The sequence below is a fragment of the Nyctereutes procyonoides genome, unplaced genomic scaffold (genome assembly GCF_905146905.1).
Source record: "Nyctereutes procyonoides isolate TBG_1078 unplaced genomic scaffold, NYPRO_anot_genome, whole genome shotgun sequence".
Lineage (NCBI taxonomy): Eukaryota > Metazoa > Chordata > Mammalia > Carnivora > Canidae > Nyctereutes > Nyctereutes procyonoides.
In genome coordinates, this window is record NW_026575133.1 from 5,091,355 (window position 1) to 5,116,221 (window position 24,867).

At 36.2% G+C, this 24,867-nt stretch overlaps 1 protein-coding gene across 1 annotated transcript; it reads left to right on the forward strand.

Moving 5' to 3' along the window:
* Positions 1–33: 33 nt before the first annotated feature.
* CUTC (cutC copper transporter) lies at positions 34–24,682 on the forward strand. Its single transcript, XM_055300686.1, has 9 exons — positions 34–249; positions 3,271–3,342; positions 6,039–6,098; positions 10,172–10,381; positions 11,088–11,123; positions 13,732–13,865; positions 21,635–21,662; positions 23,262–23,367; positions 24,182–24,682. The coding sequence occupies exons 1-9, from the start codon at positions 189–191 to the stop codon at positions 24,294–24,296; spliced, it is 822 nt and encodes a 273-aa protein (XP_055156661.1). The 5' UTR covers positions 34–188; the 3' UTR covers positions 24,297–24,682.
* The last annotated feature ends 185 nt before the right edge of the window (positions 24,683–24,867 follow it).

The window sequence follows — 24,867 nt, forward strand, 5'->3', positions numbered from 1 at the left end:
CAGGGGGCAGGGGCAAGTAGTGACTGCGCCTGCGCCAGCGACTCAGCTTCCGCGGGGGCTGCTGGGTCCGGGTGTCGCGGACGCGCAGGGGAGCGCGCAGCCGTGAGGCCGCGCTCCTTTGCTCGCGCGCGCCGGAACCCGGCATCCTCGTAGAAACCGAAGACGCACGAGGAAGGAACGCGTGGAGCATGAAGAGGCAGGGGGCCCCCTCGGAGCGGAAACGGGCGCGTATACCGTCCGGGAAGGCCGGTGCGGAAGGGGGCGGGGAGGGGGGCGGTCGGCCGATTTGGCCGTCGGGGGCGGGCCTGCGGGGGTTCTGGCGAGCGGTGTCGTGGCGATTGATTTCTGTGGGAGTGCTTTGCCCGCCTCCTCCGCCCCGCCCCCCGCGCGTGGGCACGTTGTCATCCTAAGTGTGTGGAAGCTGAGCGCCTGAGAAGGAGCTTGTAGCGAGACTGACCCGATGTGTGGGTTCGAATCCCGGCGCCACCGCGTCTAGTGTGCGACGGTGTTCACGTTGGTTAACTTCTCCCGGCCTTACGTCCGCACCGCCACGCGAGGCCGCCAGTCCCCGCCCCGTGGCATCTCTGGGGCAGTTAGATGCCGAGCGCTGAGCACTGTGCCGTCCCGCGGCGACCGCTTGGGAACCTGTAGCAGCTGCGCCGGGGGTGAGGGCTGTCCCCAAGCTGCACAGCTGCCCCAAGTCCCAAGAGCTTGCTCCTGTGCCAGGCGGGACGGCGTGGCGGGTGCTACATCCCCACCCCCCACCCCCCGCCACCGCCCCGTGAACTCTTGAGTCCTCCAGACCAGCGGTTCTCAAGCTTTTTGGCCTCAGGGCCCCCTCCCCTTTCCTATCGAGAACCTCAGCTACCGTGTGTTTATATCGGCTATATCTATTGGCGTTGACCGTATTCGAAGTTAAAACAGAAATTCAAAAATATTTATTAACTGGAAACCCATTACATATTAACACAACTAACGTGTGTGTGTGTGTGTGTGTGTGTGTGTGTGTGTGTGAAAAATAACTATCTTCCTAAACAAATAGAATGCCAGCGTTTTATAGTTTTGCAAATCCCTTTAAGATCTGGATTAATAGAATTGTCGTACCTGCTTCTGCATTCGATCTGATATGTCAGGTAGCCTCTTGAAAATTCCACGCCACTCGTGAGAGAAGGAGAGTGAACAAGGCAAATGAAGCCTTAGTATTATTATGAAAATACTTTTCACTGCACAGACCCTGGAAAAAGGTCTTAAAGGCCCCGGGAGCTAACGGAACTACCACACTGAGAACTGCTCCGAACAAATATCTGATTCCTACAAATAACCTGGCTTCCCGGACAACTGTCTTGCTCTGCCTTCAGCCTTGTGTGCTCTGTGTGTGCACCGCCACCCTCTCCTGGTCCTTTCTCCCGTGAGGCAAAGGGTACCTCTGCAGCACTGTCCAGTTGGATTGACGTGACAGCTGGTGTGGGCGGCTCTGCAGAAACTCGGAATGAATAGAGTGCTGCTGGCTACGAACATAGAGTGGCACTTAGCTCTTTCACAGTTTGAGACTGAAAATCTTCTTTTAAATAAGTGAGACAGTTGTAATTTGATGTAAGCAAATGATAGGTGTTTGTTTTTCAAATCAAAAATAGCCTTTTTTAAAATGATAAAAGCAATATTGGATTTAGAAAAGTAAAAAGGGGGGGGGAGTCCCTGGGTGGCTCAGTCCATGAAGCACGGGACTCTTGATCTCAGTGCCCTTATACCTTGGGCTCCACTCTGGGTTCCACGCTGGGGTTTAAATAGAGCCTTCTTAAAAAAAAAGAGAGAGAGAGAGAGAGAAGAAAGAAAGAAGAAAAGAGGAAGGTAAAAGTAATTCCAGATCCTATCACCTAGTAGTTAACTATTATCAGTATGTGGTAATTCTTTCAGGTATTATTGCATGAAGTATACATTTAATATTCTTAATTGTAAAAAAAAAAAAAAGCACTTATGTGCTTAATTTACAGAAAAGCTCAAAACTTTATTTTCATCGTACTTTTAGAGTCAATACATGAATGAAATTTGTGAATTTGTAATTACTCAGCCTTTAGTAAATCTTTGTATGACTATTCTGTACCAAGGTAGACACTGTGCTTGCTATGGGTGATAATAAAGATTTCTCATAGAAAGAGACCTTACTTAGGAACTTTAGGTCAAATAAAAGTGAACAGACATTATATACATACATAATAAGAAGAAATAGAAAGTAATTAGTGTTTTAAAAAGAAACAATTAGGGACATCTGGGTGGCTCAGTGGTTGAACGGTTGAAAGTCTGCCTTTGGCTCAGGGCTGATCTTGGAATGCCAGGATTAAGTCCTGCATCGGGCTCCCTGTGGGGAGCCTGCTTCTCCCTCTCTGCCTGTGTCTCTGCCTCTTTCTCTGTGTCTTTCATGAATAAACAGAATCTTAAAAAAAAAAAAAAAAAACCACTAAAAACTAAAAAAATACTAAAACTAATTTTTTAAAGAAGAACATATAATTTATGAAAAGTTACATGAATTCAAAAGAAGGAGATTCCTACTTTGGGAGAGAGGAGATATGGAAATATGATTTAATGTGAGCCTTGGAAAATTTTACCATTCAAAGATGGAGCTGGCAGGACGTTGTGGGTTGAGGAAATGGCATAAGCAAGAGCAGAGATGGGAACTGAGGGGAAACTGGAGGTATATAGAGGAAATAATATATTTATCAGTGATAACTTTGTATACACGGTAGGTACTCTCCACTTTACATGAGTTACTTAGTCTGAAGTGTAGTGAGGACTAAATAATTCTGAGTAGCTGCTAAAGCCTACTCTGTTTTATAGAAAACATAGGCTAAGTAACTTGTCTAGGATCACACAAATAAGTGGTGGGGCGAAGATTTGAAGTCCATCCTTGTTCTTAAACATATAATCTTTATAAAGACATTTAACCATATTCTGAAAACATTGACAAACATTGAAAAAAACTGACTTAGAATGTGATGATGAAGACGTGTGTTTTAGGAAGATTAATTTGGCATTCAGCATATATTTTCCTCAGTATAATTTCTTATACATGTGCCTGTGTACTTATTTCACAGTTCAGAGACATCAATTTAATAATCAGTATGGTATTTTACTGCATTCATGATCTCTAGTGTACTTACCTACTTGCCTATTATTGGACATTGGATTTGGGCAGCAAAATGTAAAATAATGGTGGTAGATTGGTTTGGATGGATAGTACCATCATGAAATTGCATTGTTCTCCATGTATTTTAGGAACGGCAAATGGATTTCTCATGGAAGTGTGTGTTGATTCAGTAGAGTCAGCTGTAAATGCAGAAAGAGGAGGTAAGACAAAAGATAATGAATGACAGTTGGCAGTCCTTTTAAGAGTCTGAAAATGGGGCACCAGGGTGGCTCAGTCAGTTAAGCATCCAACTCTTGATTTCAGCTCAGGTCATGATCTCAGGGTTGTATGATCAAGCCCCAGGTGGGGGCTCTGTGCTGTGTGTGGAGCCTGCTTGGGATTCTCTCTCCTTCTCTCCTCATACCCCTCCCCCAACCCTCTCTCTCCCTCTAAAAAAAAAAGAAGTCTGAAAGGAATCCCATGAACTGATCTTGGGAGCCCTTGTGATCTCTAGGGGTCCTAGTGATCTTTTTGAAAGCAGCCAACCAACTGGAAAACATACTGGCAAGTTACCATCTTTATCATCTTCTAATCTTATTCCTCCAGATCACATTTTGAGTCAAGTGTCCACAATAGTAGTGCTTCCCCACCAACTTCATTATTTTTTTAAATCCAGCTTAGAGACTTCATTTTTTTCAAACTTGATTTAAAGATGATTTAACAATTTTGCTGCCATTTTCATCATCAAGACTTTTATCTTTTTTTTTTTTAAGATTTTATTTGTTTGAGAGGGAGAGCACAAGTGGGTGGAGAAGCAGAGGGAGAGGGAGAAGCAGGCTCCCTGCTGAGGAGCCAGACACAGGGCTCGATCCCAGAACCCTGAGATCACAATTTGAGATGAAAGTAGATGCTTAACCGACTGAGCCACCCACATGCTCCCATTATCTTTTTTTTTTAAAAAAACATTATTTTTACCTCAAGATTTGTTTTGCATTTTGAACCTGCTTTAATGGGAAGTATAGAAATTCCCATCATCTCAGGATCAGATATTTTTTAAAACTTTTTATTTTAGAGAATTTCAAATATATACAAAGTAGAGAAAATAGTATAATGAATCCCCATCACTCAGCATCTACTAGTTTAAGCACGTGGCCAAGCTTTCATCTATATCAGGGAATCAGGACACTTTTTCTAAAGAGCAGCATAGTATAGGGGCATCTGGGTGGCTCAGTTGGTTAAGTGTCCAACTCTTGATTTCAGGTCAGGTCATAATCTCAGAGTCATCAGGGAGTCTGCTTGAGATTCTTCCCCTCTCCTCCTTTTGCCCCTCCCCCTGCTCACTTCTGTACTCACTTTCTCTAAATAAATCTTTTTAAAAAAAAGAGCAACATAGTATATATTTTCAGCTTTCCTGGCAGCATTTGTTCTTTGTGGAATATTTGTGTTTTTAAAATAATCCTCTGAAAATGTAAAAGCCATTCTTAATTTGGCAATAAAGAGTGAAGTGCTAATACATGCTACAACATAGATGAATCCTGAAATTTATTCTAAGTAGAAAAAAACAGTCACAAAATACCACATGCTGTATGATTCCACCTGTATGAAATATCCACATTAGGCAAATTTTAGAGACAGGAAGTAGATTAGTGGTTGCCTAGGGTTGAGGGTCATGGGAGAAGGGAAGGTGACTGCTAAATGGTATGAGGTTTCTTTTTGGGGTACAAGTCTTTTGACTTGTACACTTTAAATGGATGAGTTGTATGGTATGTGAATTATATATCAAGATTTTTATTTTTTAAAAATAAATTGTTTTGATTTATAGGCCATAACAAAAAACAAACAAACCTGTGGCCTTTGGCCTGCATTGGATTAAGACATTGTCAGCCTGATCCATCCTTTATAAGGTCTTCTTTCATCTTTTCACCTAATAATTTTAGCAGTGCATATTTTAGTGGGGTTTGAAAAATTGTCCTACTTATTAGCAGTGTGCTTCTTCTAAAAGAACTTTCCTTCATCGACTGTTTGGTTCTATTGAGGTTCAGTTACTATAAGAAAGGCAGGATAAATATTTCCTCCTTTTCCTCTGTTTACTGATTTTGGATAATGAATTTATTCTCTATCCCTCAGTGAATCATTTTATCATTATGAACCTGGATTTATACATATTTGATGTGTTTTATTACACTGTAGTTATTCTTATTAAAGCTCAAAGTATCCCATGTTTGGCTGGTACAACCCTCTTAAGGCTGGGTCCTGAGACTCTTTTGATAGGACCCTGTAATCTGATAGTTAATCTGCTTTCAACATTCTCTTATTCTTGAAATAATAAATTTCAAAATTTATTGACTTAAATTACCTTGTAATTTTATAAAGCTTAGAAAAAGGAAGACTCTTGGAAAAGATTATTATCCATGAAGGGTCAGCTTTCCACTATGGTCAATCCAGACCATACTTATTCTGAGTCATATCCTTCCTTATACATAGAGAGGCAACACTGTTATCTCTTGGAAATTTCAACAAAATTTCTTGGAAAAGATTATTATCTGTGAAGGGTCAGTGTTACACTATGGTCAATCCAGACCATACTTATTCTGAATCACATCCTTCTTTGTGGGGAGGCAACTCTGTAATACAAAATTTCAAGAGACCTAGCTTAACTTGAATTAACTCTTGACTATCAGTAACACAGTGTGGGTTGCAGAATATAGTTGGGATTAAAAATAGAGTTTTACTCTAGTTTTATAATTTGATTTTCTCTCAGTTTGTAAGATTCTGCTCTATTTGGGAAAAAATGTTAAGTTTACTGTTTCATAAGTATTTATTTTGGACAATCATTTTTGATAAATGCTTCTTAAAATTTTTAATTTCTAAAAGTTTATTTGTTGAGAAATGCTTTTTTAAAAAATTTTTATCATAGGTGCTGGTCGGATTGAATTATGTTCTGGTTTATTGGAAGGAGGAACCACACCCAGCATGGGTAAGTGTTTTTCCTATTTTCTAGTAGGAGTTTATAGAGCCTAGAGACAATGGAAAATAGTTTCACTGAGATCTTTTACTAATGTTACTAATATGTTAACTATTCTGTGGATATTGAATCAGTTAGAAGTGCTTATGGTTACAAACAAACCTGTCTATCAAAGATGAGATCCTTATACATCAAAAAGTTGAGACATAGATAGTTAATGTTGGTTCATTTGCTCTGCAGTAATATTAACTGGATTAATATTAATATTACTGCAGTAATATTAACAGGATTTTTTCTTTTATATTTTCATCCCAGCACCCTCAGCATATTGTCTTCGTTTCTCCCATCCTGGTCTTTGTACTGTTGTCATACATTTTACTTCAGTATATGTTAAAAATACATACACTCCACACTACATTATTATTTTTGTTTAAAAAGTCAATTAGGGGCTCCTGGGTGGCTCAGTTGGTTGATTTCAACTCAAGTCATGATCTCAGGGTCTTGAGATTGAGCCCCACATAGGGCTCTGCACTCAGTGGGGAGTCTGCTTAATACTCTTTCCCTCTTCCTCTGCCCCCCCCCCCGCCACTTGTACTCTCTTAAATAAATCTTAACAGAATCTGTTATCTCTTAATAATAGATTAAGAATAAGATAGGAATAGATAATAGATTAGAATAATAAGAAAACAGTCATGTATTTACCTACGTGTAGTAAGTATTTCTGGTGTTCTTCATTTCTTTGTGTGGATCTGTATTTCCATCAGATTTCATTTTCCTTCTGTCTGAAGTAATTCTTTTAACTTTTTTTTTTTTTTTTTTTTTTTTTTGTAGTGCGAGTATGCTGGGGATGAATTCTTTCAGCTTTTGTTTGTCTCAAAACATCTTCCCCTATTTATGAAAGCTATTTTTTGCTAGGTTTGGAATTGTAGTTTGACAATTTTTTTCTTCTTTCAGTACTTTAAAGATGTTTTCTCAATTGTCTTCTTGTTGGTGTTATTTCTCAAATGAAATCTGGTATCATCCATACCTTTGGGGTTTTTTGTTTGTTTTTTTTTTTTCTATGTAATGTCTTTTTTCTGTGGTTGCTTTAAAAGTTTTTTTCTTTATTCCTGGCTTTGAATGATGTGAAAACCAAATACCTGATTATGATTTTCTCATGTTTCTTAGACTTGTATAGTTTTATAGTTGTATAGTTTTCATCACATTTGGAAAATTTTCAACATTCAACGTATTACACTCCCTCCTTCAGAGACTTCAGTTATACTTGTTTTAGACTGCTTGAAGTTGTCCTACAATTCACTGCCCCTCCCCTTTTTAAGTGGGTTCCACACCCAGCGTGGAGCCCAATGCAAGGCTTAAACTCAGCATGGTGGGATGGACACTTGAGCTGAGATCAAGAGTCAGATGTTTAACTGACTGAGCCATCTAGGCACCCCCTTTTTATTTTAATCACCTTTTTCTCTGTTTCATTTTGCATGGATCCTATTGATTTGTTTCCAAATGTATTAATCTTTTCTGTACAATGTCTAATCTGCTATTAAACCTGCCTAGTATATTTTTCATCTCGAACGTTGTCATTTTGATCTTTAGAAGTTTAATTTGAGTCTGTTATATCTCATAGTTTCTGAATTCTTGAAGATTTTAAATAAAGTTATAATAGGTATTTTAATAACTTAGCTGCTAATTTTAATATCTATATCAGGTCTAGGTTGGTTTCATTTGATTGATTAATCACCTCATTACGCATCTTATTTTCCTGCCTGATAATTTTACTGGTTGCCAGACATGAATTTTGCTTTGTTGGGTCCTGAATACGTTTGTATCACTATAAATATTCTCGAACAGTTGGGTTATTTGGAAAGTTTGTTCCTTTTGGGTCTTGCCTTTAAAATTTGTTAAGCAGTCCTGGAATAGTGGTCAGTCTAGAGTTAATTATTTCCCACTATTGAAGCAATACCCTTCTGTGTACTCTACCCATAAATCTTCAACTTTTCGTATCTTCCTTTTGGGAATAGGCATTATTTTTGGCCTGACAGGTGTGAATGACAGGCATTATTTCTTTCTAATTCTTTTCAATGGATTTTTCCCTGGTCTTGCATGGTTTCCTTGCATATGTGCAATCAGTACTAAGCTGAATATTGGATGGAGATTCTCTGCAAATCTCCAGAGTTCTCTTCCTCTCCTTCCTGGTGCTCTTTTCTGGGAACTCTAGTCACTTGGTCTCCCTGGACTCTCAGCTTTGTCTCTTCAACTCAGAATTCTCTGGCCTCCACCTGGGTTCCCCCTTTCTATGCTGCAAACTAGAAAACCCTCAAGGTAGTAATTTGGGTCAATTATAGAGCTTACTTCATTTGTTTCCCATCTTTCAGGCATCATAGTTCTTTGTTACTTGACACGCAATGTCTTATAAACCATCATTTCATATATTTTACATATTCATATGTGGTTTTTGGTTATTGTAGGTGAGAGGGTAAATCAAGTCCCTGTCAAAAGCAGAAGTCCCTGTATGAATTTTTGACTCTTTTATGTTACTCTGAGGTTGATAATAGCACTATGTAGTATAAAAGGTTTATATATGCAATAGTGCTTTGGAATCTTCTCATTAAAGGAGGGCATTCCCTAGCCATTCTGTGAAATTTCTAGAACATACCTAAATTTGATTGCAGTCTTTTTTTTTTTTGCAACAGCAATCATGATTCATTGCTTGCTATTGGGCATATTTCAATCCTATGCAAAATTTGAGTTCTTTTAGCAGGGAAAAAGAAGTAAATCCATTGTGCTTGTTACAGAACTTATACATAGTTACTGATATATGATGATTTGGCTTATGATTTTTTGAGTTTAAGATGGTTCAAAAGTAATATGCATCAGTAGAAGTTGTACTTTGAATTTTGAATTCTGATCTTTTCCTAGGCTAAGCCACTTGTAGTATGGTACTCTCGTGATATTGGGCAGCCACAGCTCCCAGTCAGCCATGTGATCACAAGAATAAACACTTGCAAACATTCTGTACCCATATAGCCATTCTGTTTTTCACTTTAAGTATTGTATTCAATAAATTATGTGGGATATTCAACACTGTATTATTTTTTAAAATATTTTATTTATTTATTCATGAGAGAAAGAGAGAGAGAGAAAGAGAGAGAGAGAGAGGCAGAGACATAGGCGGAGGGATAAACAGGCTCCATCCAGAAAGCCCGATGTAGGACTTGATCCAGGAACTCCGGGATCACGCCCTGAGCGAAAGGCAGAAGCTCAACCGCTGAGCCACCCAGGTGTCCTTCAACACCGTCTTATAATATAGGATTCCCATTGGATGATTTTGCCCAACTATAGGCTAATGTAAGTGTTCTGAGCGTGTTTATGGAGGCCAGGCTAAGCTGTAATGTTCAATAGGTTGGGTATATTAAAGGCATTTTGGCTTAGGATTTTTTCAGCTTAAGATGGGTTTATTGAGATGTAACTACAGTGTAAATCATGGAAGATCTGTACTATTGAGAGTTTCTGAGCTAGTAATGAATTGTGTCGTTTAGGTATTTTTATTCCCAGATGTCTACATAAAATCACAAATAAATATAACTTTGCCCTCTTTTACATAACTTTCAAAAACAGGTTTTGATAAATTTATTTGTTCATTAAAGAGTCATAAACTTTAGACTTATGTAAACATCTCTATAGTAGGTTCTAACTAGAACTATAATCAATCAGAGGAAAAATCGGATCTTACGGAATACACTGGCAGAATATTGAGCCTGTTAGTTATTACACTTTCAAATGTCATATCCAGTAAAAGGATTTTACTTTAGTCAACTGACAAGTGCTTTTAAATGCAGTAAAATCCTTTTGTTTTCTAAATTGCTCTTTTTTACCCTTGATTCTATTACTTAATTTCTATTACATGCACTTTTTTTATTAATGTTGTCATTCCTTCAGATCCACCTTTCTCTGGTTTCCTCAGTCATTGCTTCCTTTTCTTGTAGGCATAATATACAAGAGCAAATGTAAAAGGCCAATAAATTTTATTAACTTCCTTGAGCTGTTAGTTCACATTTGAATTTCAATTAGTCTGTTCTCTATTCTTTTAGGTGTCCTTCAAGTAGTGAAGCAGTGTGTTCAGATCCCAGTTTTTGTGATGATTCGGCCACGTGGAGGTGACTTTTTATATTCAGATCGCGAAGTTGAGGTGATGAAGGCTGACATTCGTCTTGCCAAGCTTTATGGTGCTGATGGTTTGGTATTTGGAGCATTGACTGAAGATGGAAACATTGACAAAGAATTGTGCATGTCCCTTGTGGGTAAGAATTTGTACCTGAGACCAAAAAGCCTCTGCGATGCTTGCATTTAATACTCCTGATGTTGAAACTAACATAACATTGTGTGTCACCCCAAATTTAAAAAAAAGAAAAACGCAAATTTTTCTGAAAACTGGCTTTTCAGTAACATCTGCAGGCACTTCTGCTAACCTATTTTAAGCAGTAGTTATCTAGATATTTGGGGCAGAGGGCATATGTATTCTAGTCCTACTGACTTCTAAGTTGATATAGATCAAGTTCAGCTACTGTTCCTGGAAGGTTTTAAGGGAAGTTTACCTTGATTCCTTTAATCACTACACCAAAAACTTCAAAAGCTATTGCAGTTGGTGAGGATGGGGAGATCTGGAGATGGCAGACACATACTACTTCTATTAGTAGGCCAAAGTATTTTCTTGAAGATTCTCAGAGGGGTAAAAGTAATAGATGTAATGCTGCCTTTATAGTAACCAGATAGCATAATTTTTATTTGGTCTAGCTAAGGAGTGAATGATCTTTTTTTTGGTATGAAATTCAGAGATTACTGGGTACATAGGAATTCTGAAATTGGAAGGCTACCATTTTATTATTTTAGTTCATTGTCCTTCTTAGGAGAGAAAAGTATAAAAAAGGCTCTTCTAACATGGAAAAATCTATGTGTAGTAGTCAGTGATGATCTCTTCATTTATATTATTTGGCTTTCTTTTTATAGCTATATGCCGTCCTCTACCAGTCACTTTCCACCGAGGTGAGTCATTTCCATTTTAAAAGTTCTGTTGAACGGTGTCAGTTTTCTTATTTCACCAAATGCCATAACCTTTTTATGGAACACAATACTGGAGTGTTACAGTGATACCAGTTGGTTTCTTTCTTTTTTTTTTTTTTTTTTTTCCAGTTGGTTTCTTTACATTGACCTCAGTACTATTATAAATTTGGAGATGCACAATTTGAAGCTTAGTTGTGAAAAGTAGTTAAAAGTACTGGTGGTGGTAGTGGGATATAATATTATTATATCTAAGAGTGAGAGAATAGGAATTGCCTACATGTGTATATACTTATCACAGCATTCCAAGCAAGAATTCTGAGATTCACTTTTTTCAAAGATTATTTATTTTTAAGTAATCTCTACACCCAGTGTGGGGTTTGAACTCACAACCCCAAGATCAAGAGTCACATGCTTTCCAGCAGAACCAGTCAAGCACCCGCTGAGATTCATTTTTATTAGATTACCTTAGATCCTGTGTAATCCCCAAAAGAATATACCACTGTGACCAGTGAAATGAAACGTACTGCCTGTCTTAAGCCAGACAAGACCATTTAGGAGCTAGTGGTGCGACCAGCATTCCCAGATGAATATAAAATTCATGAGTAGAGATGGAGGTGGATATCTACATATGAATTGGTTGCTATTGGGAAGGAGGAAAGAAGGAATAGATGGTGGATAGTAAATGAAGAAATATCCACTGTCATACATAAAACTACGTTATTGATAGTTTGTCTACATCAGAATGATTTCTAAAAAGTATCTGATAATTTTATGTAAACAATACCTCTTATCTATAAATTAGGTAGTTATAATTTCTGTACACTTTTGTCAAATCTTAGTAAAATGTAGGAACAAGTGTCAATTTTGCCTGAAGAGGGCACTCTGTTATACATGAAAAGAAAGAAGTCTTAAGTCTTTTTTGTTTTTTTTTACTGATGATATATGCTTGAGAAATTGTTGAATTTGTCCTTTTGAATAAGCATTCAAAGATTAAGATAAGAGCGGGCACCAGTATTTGCATCTATTTATAGAAATTAGAGATAAAACATTTGTTATTCTTGTTTCTTTTTGAAACGAATACCACCAGAAAACTGTTTTCTTGGCTCACTGATTAGCAATGCTTCTCATAAACTAGTAATAACTAAAGGATGTTAGAGTGTTTAAAATTCAGCACCTTGAGACTGGCCAAAAAAATTTTTTTAATATGATAAGTAATTTAAATTAAACATTTATCTGAAAAATATATAGTTTAAACTTTGGCATGCTAAATAATTTAAAAAGTAAACATGTGATATAGAATGTATTTTTCTCTGTTCTTAAACTAAGAAAATGATTCAAATTTCTTTTCCTTCAATATATTTAACAAAAATATTGTCATATTTTCCAAATTTTGCATTGTTGTGGGTTCCATATTTTTTTCACTCATGTATTTAATGAGATAGTATGATAATTTAATCACTGGTGAGGCACTGTTACAAAAAAGGAAAAGCCTCCATGGTACATTTAGCTGTCTGCATACACTAAAGGGTAAACTAAAGGGGTCAAGTGCCTAATCCACCATAGATTAGAACTTCCAAATGATGTAGCAGTGCTGAGAACCAAAGCAGAAGTAGTTTTTCGAGGTTCCTGCTGCCACTTTCCTCTCTAAGGGGGAGAAAAGTCTCTTGGAAAATAGAATGGAACTGTAAGTTTAGATAGTCTGTTGTAAACAACTTGTCCTTATACTATGAGCCTTAAGTATTTGAAGTAAATGGAATAGCAGAAAGTATTAGTCAATAATAATGTGAGTCAAGGCCATTTTTAAAGTTTTAATTTCATTTATTTATTCATTTATTCATTAATTCATTCGTGAGAGACACAGAGAGAGACACAAAGACACAGGTAGAGGGAGAAGCAGGCTCCCCAAAGGGAGTCCAATGCGGGACTCAATCCCAGGACCCCAGGATCATGACCTGAGCCAAAGGCTGACACTTAACCACTGAGCCACCCAGTTGCCCCCAGGTTGTTTTTAGAACTGGTGACTGTACTGTTTGTCTGAAGTCCAGTTTGTCTAGTTTGTCTGAAACTTTAGAGCACAGTTTTCCAAAATCGAGTTACTTGGCCTATCATATTTACAGTTTACCATATTGGAGTGCTACCTGTGTAAATTTATTTAATAATTTTCTTTAAATAAAGCCTTAAGTGAGTTTATTTTTTTAAGAGAGCTTATTTTAAAGAGAAATTTTTATAAATCATGAAAAATAGAAATGTTTCACTTCTAATCTGTGTTTAAGTAAATCTATTCAAATGAGTACCATCTAAAATGTTTATGCATGTCACTGTGGTATGCTAGTAAACTTCTTCTTGGACTAAAAGAGCTCTGATATATAGTATTTGTTGATTTCTGTGGTTTAACTTCTCCCACCTTGACTGATTTCAAGCTGTCAATGGATTAACAATGATGCTTGCAAAACTCCTGAATATTTAACAGTTGGCTTTGGCTTGCCAGTATGAACTAGGTCCAGCACACCACTGTGTGTATACTACATTTTGGAAAGCACTGTTTTAGAGAATACCTGTTCAAAATTCAAATACATTTTATTTATTTCAGCCTTTGACATGGTTCATGATCCAATGGCAGCTCTAGAGACTCTCTTAACCTTGGGATTTGAACGAGTATTGACCAGTGGCTGTGACAGTTCAGCACTAGAAGGGCTGCCCTTAATAAAGCGACTCATAGATCAGGTATACATAATTTCTTTCCTTTCTTCCTAACTCTGTTGTGGTTGCTCCTGATACTCTGTTGTTCAGCTAGGTTATGAAACTAAATATTACTGATTTAATGGTTACTCTCTACAGAAAAGCAAGTAGGTTGTAGTATGTATATATATTTCTTTCACATGAATGTTTCTAGTTTTTTAAAGATTTATTTATTTATTTAGAGAGAGAGAGCAGGGGAGGGGGGAGAGGGAGAGAGAGTCTTAAGCAGACTCTGCACTCAACCCAGAGCCCAACACAAGCTTGATCTCAAGACCCTGAGACAGAACCTGAGCCGAATTTTTAACCTACTGCACCACCCAGGTGCCTCTTTTTCACATGAGTGTTTTTAGTAGTTAAGGCTCTTGAGGTCAAATTATAGACATTGCTTAAGGATTTACTCTAACTTGGATAACCATAGCAAATTTTGCCTTTTCTCAGCCATCAGTATTTCATGGTTTTAAGCCATGTCATCTCACTGTCAGCCTGTGTTTAGTCAGGGGATCCCATATAAAATTTGAAATAATTATCAGTTGGAAGTGAATTGTAAAACAAAATTATGGGATCCCTGGGTGGCGCAGCGGTTTGGCGCCTGCCTTTGGCCCAGGGCGCGATCCTGGAGACCTGGGATCGAGTCCCACGTCGGGCTCCCGGTGCATGGAGCCTGCTTCTCCCTCTGCCTATGTCTCTGCCTTGTCTCTGCCTCTCTCTCTCTCTCTGTATGACTATCATAAATAAATAATTAACAAAAAAAAATTAAAACAAAATTATATTTTTCTTCACATCTCCCTATCTATCAAGATAGGAGAAAATATATTTTTTTTCTCTCTCTTTTTTTAAAAGATTTTATTTATTTATTCATGAGAGAGGCAGATACATAGGGAGAGGGAGAAACAGGCTCCATGCAGGAAGCCCAATGTGGGACTCGATCCCGGGACTCCAAAATCATGCCCTGAGCCAAAGGCAGACAGACACCCAGGCATTCCTAGAATTTTCTCTCGTATGAATTTCCATGATGAGTTAGCATCATTTGTAGATCAGTCAAAAAATGACTTTGTGGTTTGACTGTTTTTCTGACACCAGTCCAGAGCCATTCTAAATTAGTGAGTGTGGACCTTGAGACAAGAGAATTCTGCTTTAAGACTCACACTTGTTTGCTGGGTAGTGTTGAATAGATGACTAAGCTTCTGTTTCCTTATATGTGCAATTGAGATAAGTTTAAACTTTCTCTATAGGGTTCTGATAATTGATAGGGATAAGATATGTAAGAGCCTTAGCATCATGTGTGATGTATAATAGATCTTACTACAAGTTAGTTTCTATTATTATTATTACTACTGCTATTACTGATGTTTTTTAGTGTTCTTGTGTTGAAATCTGACTATGTTCACTTTCCTATAGCGGTGAAAATAATTTTCAGAAATTTCATCTAAGGATTGATGTGAGTTTTCTAGTCTAGAACTTACTGATTTTACAAATATTTATTAAGTATATATTAACTGCAGGGCATTTGTACTATGGTAGTGACCACAGTGTGTGTGTGTGTGTGTGTGTAGTCACTGCTCTTCCAGTTTGGTGCACAATTGGCACTTTTAATAGAACAGGCATTTCTAACAGAGTGCTATAATAAAAGGAAGATACTAAGTGGCACCTGGCTGGCTCAGATGGTAGAGCATATGACTCTTGATCCCTGGGTTGTGAGTTCAAGTCCCACATTGGGGGATAGAGTTTACTTAATTAAAAAAAAATTAGGTACTAAAGGGGCACATTTGAGAGGAACTAACCCTAGATGTAAGCACGGGGTTCTAGTTAGCTCCCCAGAAGAAGAAACATCACACGCACTGCAGTGTCTTACTCATTTGAGTGATAATTAAGTAGGTGAATGCTTCATGCAGAAAAAATAGTATACAAAAAGGCCTGGAAACAAAAGTAATCATAACTTGCCAAGATATTGAAGAAACCAGAATGCTGAATGTAAAGAGAAAAATGCTGTCCAAAGCCTTGAAAATTGTTGAAGAGTTTGTATTTTATCCTTGGGGAGTGGGGAAGTCTGAAGGGTTTTAAAATAGAAGAGTTGATGAATCAGGTTTTCATTTTAAAATTGTTAGTCACTATGGAGGAGAGAATAAGGTGGATATAATTGCCATAGTCATGTCTTAGATTTCATAATCACTGTATTGCTTATGTGATCTGTAGTTTGTTTAATCATTGGTTGGCAGGAAGCACTAGATTAAATATTCTCATACATTAACTTTACTTCTTTTTTATAAAATAAAAATTGTATTTAGGGTGTACATGGTATTTTGCCATTAACATACACAGTGAGATGGTTACAGTCAAGCTAATTAATATATCCCATCTCCTCATCTAGTCACTGTTTGGGGAATGTGTGAGGGGGGAAGATGAGAGCATCTGAAATATTATTCTCTTAGCAAAGTTTCAGTATTCAGTGCAGTATAGTCATGTTGTATTTTAGATCTGTAGTTTTATTCATCCTGCATAATTGCAACTTTGTATCCTTTGACTAATATCTACCCATATACCCACCTCCTCACCCTTGATACCAGTGTTTTATTCTCTGTTTCTGTGTATTTGACTTTTTTAGATTCCACATGTGAAATCATGCTAACTTTATTTCTTGAAGTAATTACCTAGCAGTGTAATACACTGGATAAAGCATAGGTTTTGGGATTAGAAAGGTCTGTGTGTAAATCCTGGCTTTGCCATTTATTGACAGTAACTCGGCAAATTACCTAACCATTCTAAACTTCAGTTTCTTCATCTACCAACTTAATATATTTATAGCGCCTACCCCCTAGAATAGTTATGGATTATTTCAGATAATAGCACAAAATTTGATACTTAGTAAATGCTTTATATTGTTAAATCACTTTGATAGCTTTAGGTAAGCATATAGTTCTCAATAATCTTTTATGGAAACCAGCTTCCTCCCAAAAGTGGTAGAGTTAGTTTAATTTGTCCATATTTTGGAAAGCTCTCACTTGGAAGAAACAGTTAAATGTGACTTTTTTTTCTCCTAAAATCATTTCAGCTTTCTAGATATAATATTTTGTATTATGATTGCTTTACTTTAGCATATTTGAGAATACTAAGTGGCCTTGTTCCACTTAATGCTCTGAACAACTATTAAATTCTATGAGATAACCCATTTCCCCTTTTACTCTATTTCACTACCTTACTTTATTGATTTTTTAAAGGATTTAATTAATTTATTTGAGAGAAATAGAATGAAAGAATGAGCAGGGGAAGCAAGCAAAGGGAGAGGGAGCAACAGACTCCCTGCTGAACAAGGAGCCTGGCACGGGGCTCCATCCCAGGAACCTGAGATCATGACCTGAGCCAAAGGCAGACACTTATCTGACTGAGACCCTCAGGCAGCAGCCTGCTTTATTGTTTTTTCATTATATATAATTGCTACCTGAAATTTTATTATATAAATATTACCTATCTGTTGTCTATCTTCCATAAACATGTAAGCTCCATTGCAGTAGTAATATTCTCATTTACCATGTCAGAGAGGAAAGAATATTTCTCTGCTTTCTTAGGTTTTATGTTTGAGGGCCTGTGAATTAAACTGACAAAACACAGGTTAGTGAGAGGAAAAACAGATTTTAATCATATGAGTATGTATTAGAGTTCACAAAGAAATGTGACTCAAAGGGGTGCTTAGGATTTGTAGGATTAATCTTACATATACCATTTTATTTTTTTAAACATATACCATTTTAATAAATGAAGAGGAAGGAGGAGAAGGGCGCTTAGGTAAAAGAGGACAGAGCATTTGTGGAGTGGGGGAAAGATTTTTTTGAAAGATAAACAAATGGATCCTAATGAGAATAAATTGAAGATAAAATAGTTTTGTGACAATGTCTATTTGGATGTGGTGCTAATGAGTTATTCCCAGAGAGAGGATTTTTGACAATTGAGTTCTTTTTTGAATTTTCGTGGGAGGCTCTGCTTTTAGGGCAGATAAGGAATTTCAGGAACTCAACTGCTTTCAGCTCAAAATAATTTTTATGCCACAGTGGCATATTCTGGGTCCTTTCAACTGCAATATAGAGAATATTGATAACATGGTAGGCACTTAATAAATATTTGTTGGATGAATGGATGGGTGAGTAAAGTGACATTGATAAACACTTTCATGACAGATCAGTTTGGAGTTTTAAAAATTGATCAGAAGGAAATTATCTGAAAAATCTACAAAATGGTAGTCTACAGATTTTTTTTTCCTCTGGAAAAAGAAACTAATCTTTTTTGGTAACTTTGGAGCTATCTTTCCAAAATGACACATAATTCAACTGTCATGAAAAAGTGTGTGTTTTTTCAGTGACAGATGTGCCAGAAGAAGTTGGACTTTGAGGTCACTTTTGATTATTTAACTGAGTCCCTTTTACTTAAATACTAGTCTGGGTGTTCTAATTTCCTCATTATAGAGTACAGGTTTTTGTTGACTCAGATCTGCAAAAGAGGTTTTTTTGTTTTTGTTTTTGTTTTTTTACACCTTATGGTATGGTAATATGCAACTAATTTATCAGTCTCTATTTCCCTTTTTGCATCAGCATATCATTTTTTAACTAAAAAAAAATTTGGAATGCTTTTCACAGGACAGCTTTTATAATATATCTAGCTCATTGGAGCTGTTTTAGAGTTTGTTGCTATTAACATTAAGAGCTTCAACAATCATCATGACTGCTCATGTTAACTTTACACTGCTAGTTACTTAGAACCCATTAAAGTATTTGTAACTTGTCTTAAAAGTAAGGAGAAAGCTGTTTTTCCCTCTACTCACGACCATCTCTATCATCTTCCTTACTTTTATTATCTTCTTTATTGTCCTTATGCTGTCACTGCTTTGGAGAGTTTCTGCTTCTCTTCCCTTCTTTGCACTGTGATTCCTGGTGTTAACTAATTTTTACTTTACTCCATTCTTTTGGTTTCTATTCTCTTCTGTCCTCTCTTATCCTCTGTTTCCTTTCCTTTTCTGCACCTCTGCTTACATTGAACATGCTCTCTTTTTCTCTTTTCCCCATTTTACCCTCCCCACACTAAGCCAATTTTTTTGTTTTATTTGTCCTAACTGGACATGATATAGAACTAAGTATTCTCAACATTAATTGTATTTATTGAATATATTAGTCAATTGTTTCATTTTTTCTATGGAAAAATAAACTAAGCTATATGCGGTTCTTTATTGAATTTTTTCATAGTTCAGTAGCACCCAGTAGAAGAAAGATTAGGTATCCAACCTTGAGAGCTGCATAGTTGAGGCAAATGACTTGAAATTATTTTGAGTGGCAAAATTGGCTGGTCCAAAAAAATAGAAAAAATTCTAACTGCATACAACTTAAATCGTTTTATTCCAAAAATTATAAGCTTGACATAATATGTAATTTTTAAAATTTAAATTAAAAATTTTAAATTTAGATAGTGAACATACAGTGCAATATTGGTTTCTGGAGTAGAATTCCAAAGTGATTCATCACTTACATAAAACACCCAGTGCTCATCACAAGTGCCCTCCTTAATGCCCATCACCCATCTAGCCCATTCCTCACCCACCACCCTCTATCAACTGTTAGTTTGTTCTCTATTATTAAGAGTCTCTTATGGCTTGTTTCCCCTGTCTTCTTTTTTTCTTTTACCCTTTCCCATATGCTCCTCTGCATCCTTTCTTAAATTACACATCTGAGTGAGATCATATGGTTTTGTCTTTCTCTATTTCACTTAGCATAATATACTCTAGCTCCATCCATGTTATTGCAAATGTCAAGATTTCTTTTTTTTTCTTTTTATTTTTTTATTTTTTTATTTTTTGATGGCTGAGTAACATTCCATTGTATATATAAACCACATCTTCTTCTTTATCCATTCACCATTGATGGCCATTTGGGTTCTCTCCATAGTTTACCTATTGCTAATAATGCTGCTACAAACATTGAGGTGCATGTACCCCTTCAAATCTGTATTTTTGTATCCTTTAGGTAAATAGTAGTGCAGTTGCTGGATTGTTGGGTAGTTCTATTTTTAACTTTTGAGGGATCTCCAAACTGTTCTCCAGAGTGGCTGCACCAGTTCACATTACAACCAATAGTGCAGGGTTCCCCTTTCTATACATCCTTGCCAGCACCTGTTGTTTCTTGTGTTGTTAATTTTAGTCATTCTCTCAAGTATGAGGTGGTATCTCATCATGGTGTTGATTTGTATTTCCCTGATGATGAATAATGTTGAGCATCGTTTCATGTGTCTGTTAGCCATCTGGATGTTTTCTTTGGAAAAGTGTCTAATCATGTCTTCTCTGCCTGTTTCTTAACTGGGTTGTTTGTTTTTTGGATGTTGAGTTTGCTAAGTTATTTATAGATTTTGGATACTAACCCTTCATCAGATAATGTCATTTGCAAATATCTTCTCCCATTCCATAGGCTGCCTTTTAGTTCTGTTGATTGTTTCCTTCACTGTGCAAAAGCTTTTTATCTTGATGAAGTCCCAATAGTTCATTTTTGCTTTGTTTACTTTGCCTCCAGTGATGAGTCTAGTAAGAAGTTGCTACAGCTAACATCAAAGAGGCTTCTGCCTGTGTTCTCCTCTAGGATTTTGATGGTTTCCTGTATTATATTTAGGTCTTTCATCCATTTTGAGTTTATTTTTGTGTGTGGTGTAAGAAAGTGGTTCAGTTTCATTCTTCATGTTGCTGAACAGTTTTCCCAACATCATTTGTTGAAGAGACTGTCTTTTTTCCACTGGATATATTTTCCTATGTTGCATATTAGTTGACCATAGAGTTTTGGGTCCATTTCTGGGTTATCTATTCTGTTTCACTGATCTATGTGTTTTTGTGCCAGTACCATACTGTGTTGATGACTACAGCTTTATAATAGAGCTTGAAATCTGGATTTGTGATGCCTCCAGTTTTGTTTTTCTTTTTCAGAATTGCTTTGGCTGTTTGGGGTCTTTTGTGGTTCCTTAGAAATTTTAGGATTGGTGGCTCTGGCTCTGTGAAAAATGCTAGTGCATAATATGTAATTTTTATTCTGTCATTGCTACCTACCTGCTACCAGTAGTTCCACTAAATTTGCGTTTGGGCAATAATTGACTTTCAGTGATACTCAGTATATCCCCAAAACTTACTTAGGAAATGTAATGAAAATGTGAATACAAGTAAGGAAGTTTCAATACCTATCATCCAGATTTTACAGAAATTAATTCATATAGTCTAATTTTATTACTTAAAATCCAGCTAAGTGCACTTGTGGTTTTGTTTAACTTATAAAATAAGCTAGGGAATTTAGTTGAGTATACAAGATTTGAGTAGGTTGTTTTCTTCCCAGTAATATACTATTATGTTGTGCTCTTTCTTTTCTGCTGAAATCTTATTTAAATTCAACTATTTCCATTCCACTGCATACCAAGAATTCAAAATTAGTGTTATTTTTCAGTAATAGCTTTTATTAAGGTGATGTGATTATTCAGTATTTATACTGTAGTCCCCTATTCTTTGTGTTCATTACAGCACAAGTCTTCAAAGCAGTACAATAAAATAACCTTTCTGAATAGAGTTACTATGCTAGACATCTTCTTTACCCAAGATCCCAAAGAAATAGAGATGACTATTGAAAGTTAGAGACTAGTAGTAGTTTTTAAAATTTAATATACTTTCACTCATGCTTCTGTTCTCACTGCCTTATTATCCCATTTGAGAGAACGATATTAAAATTTGTTTTTTTTTCTTTTTCCAGGCAAAAGGGAGGATTGTGGTAATGCCAGGTATTTAAATTATCTATCCATTTGTTAGTATAACACTGGAGTGCAGTAGAGGAAGAACAAAAAAGGCAGGACAACGTGAGAGAAAATATTAATACATGGTATTCAGAGAGAAAAATACGTAATTTGATTAAAAGTTTAAGATTGGGAGATCTGTGCTGGAATTTAAAACTTCAGATACAGAGAACATTCAAGTAGGAATTAGCTCAGAGAATTAATAAAGAAGTAAATTGATTGGGATTGAGGTTTCTTTCTGTTTGCTCTCCCATAGTATAGAATATTGTGAATATGGATGTTCATCTCTGGTGAGGCACACCAAATTTGATGCTTCTATACTGAGTTAGGGCCAAATGTCCTCATTGTTAACAGGTGCATGCAAATGTTTAGGCAATATCTATGGAGAAATATAATACTCTCTTGGTTCTTGAAAATCTCTGGTCACCAAATTCTGTCTTATAGCTAGAACAATTGGAGCATATGCTCCTGATGATAATCAAAAGACCAATTAGGTACATTCTGGCTCATTAGAGATGAACAATTTTTAAAGAATTAATAAGAGAATCTAGAATCAGGGACAAATATAATCTTAATTTTTTCATATTAATTTTCTCAAACATATAAAAAAGTAGAAAATAGCATAATGAATACTCCTATATTCATTCCCTAGATTTAACATTTTGCCGCATTTGTTATCTTTTTTTACCCTTAGGTATTTTAAAGTGAAAAGCTTCATGACATTTTATCTTTCCACATGTCTAAAAAAAGAGTTTTTTCAGCTTCTTAGGGCTCAGTGATATCACTGAGAAAAGAAAACAAGTTAGTGAGTCCAAAAGAGTATATGTAAAATTACTTCAACTTAAATAGTTTGAAATACCAAGTATGTATTTTATCAGTAATTCAAAAATCTTTATTGACTACATCCTATATATTAAGAAAGAAGGCTATAAAGAGTAATTTTATATTTTTAATCTGGTATCAGTTCAGAATATAATTGTTTATATACAAATATTTAACTAAAAGATTGTTCAGCGAAACAAATGAGTCATTACAAAGTACTTGTGCATTTACTAGAGTAGAATCAGATTCTTCTGTGAAAAACAGGAAGTTGATACTGTAATGAATAAACTGTGTAACTTCATTTCCAGTGAGGTCAGTGTGTTCTTTGAATCCTGGGTTAAAGAGAGAACTTGTGTCATTCTGACACATCTCTGAGGCTGTGCTTTGTAGCTTCATCCTCAAACATATCCTTACTTTTTGATTTTGCTTAAATTGAGGGGGAGCAGAGAGAGCACTCAGTCATTTTTCCTTGCCCTAGAACAATCTTTTTAAAGTCGGTATCATATGGGATTGCTATTCAAACCAATGGATGTTTAAGATTCCATCATACAGGTTCTATGACCTTATTAGTTGTTCTCCAGAGTCTGTAGCCTATGTCTTCTGTCATTTCTTTCTAATCTCATTCTAGCTTAGTAGGGAGAGAGTAACTCTTGAGCAATGAAAAATTTTGATATGGGAATTTCAGGTAGAGCAAGCAGTCACTATTTTCATTAAATTTTCTACAGAATTCTCTTCTACTTAATGTATTACTTATTCTTCCTACAGGGGGTGGCATAACAGACAGAAATCTACAAAGGATCCTTGAGGGTTCGGGTGCTACAGAATTTCACTGTTCTGCTCGGTCAGCTAGAGATTCAGGAATGAAGTTTCGGTAAAAATGTATTCTTTGATTCATACAAGAAGGGACAGGTTAATCTTTACATCCTGATAAAGGAAAACCTTAGTTGTGATGGTGTGATTAGTGAATGGTATGTTGTGATTAATATGTAAGTATTGCAGTCAGTTTTGAATTTTTCTTTCTTTCTTTTTTTTTTTTTTTTTTGAATTTTTTCAACTGCAAAATGGTTTTATCTTGCCTCACATAGCAGGCTTTTCTGAACTTAGGTGAACCTTTATATTTGTAAGTTATTGCTGAACTTAGACCAGTTAATAATAAACTGTATCTCAGTAGGTAAGGTTCAAATGAGTCAGATGTGTATGTATGCCCATTCAACTGTGATTTCCTTTACCTGAGTTAATAACTATGGTATAAGAATGGAAGAGTCTAGTCATTTTTATCCCTCCCACCTTTAATACTTCATCTTCTCTCATCTTTGCTCTCATTTTTAGTTATTTTGAAATTATACCACCATTAAGAAATTTAAACCATTGAGTTTTATTATTATACTTTAGAAGACTCCTATAATTTAATAGTTAGTAGTTTATTATTTCTATTTAGAATTGGGAAAAATGACATGTAAAAGAAGAGCCTTAGAGCTACATTTCTAGATATAAAATCAAGTATATTGTCAGGTATATTTGGCTACTAGATATTTCAAGTAATTAATAAAAATTATGAAATACGGGAATCCAGGATCCTTGACCTACCTGTGTTTTTGAACCATTAAATAGCCTATAAAATGAAGTGCGAGGAGGAGGGCTAATATAAAATTAACTATCTGTTTTTTTTATTATTTCTGTTGCAGAAATTCCTCTGTTACCATGGGAGCCTCTCTTTCTAGCTCAGAATATTCTCTAAAGGTAACAGATGTGGCACAAGTAAGGACTTTGAATGCTATTGCAAAGAATATTCTGGTTTAGCCAGACCTCTCTGAGAAACATGGATATCACAAGATGAAGGTAGAAGAGTAGTCTGTAATTCTCTCTGATACAGCTTTAACCTTCTTCTCTGGCCAGGACAGTCACAGTCTTTAAGTCTCACATGGCCATGGAGAATGTTTCCAAGAAGATAAAGAAGTCGAACAAAGCTACAATCACTTCCTTTGCTTAATCTTGCCAGCCATCTCTGTTATCATGGTTTAATGTGGTCTATGCTTACTTGACAGACAGAGGTTTAGTCTGTTTTGCAGAATTAATTGATGAACTGGGAAAACTGAACTGTAAGGTATGAATTCAGGTGTGATTTCAGGGTCAATTTAATAACAGTATTTTGCTTTTCTATTTATAAAATAAAAATTTCCATTCTATTATGGTAGAGTCTTTTTTTAATTTAAATTAAATTTAATTAACATGTAGCGTATTATTAGTTTCAGAAGTAGAATATAGTGGTTCATCAGTTGCATATAACACCCAGTACTCATGCCATCAAGTACCCTCCTTAATACCCATTACTTAGTTTCCCCATCCCTCCACCCACCTCTCCTCTGGCAAT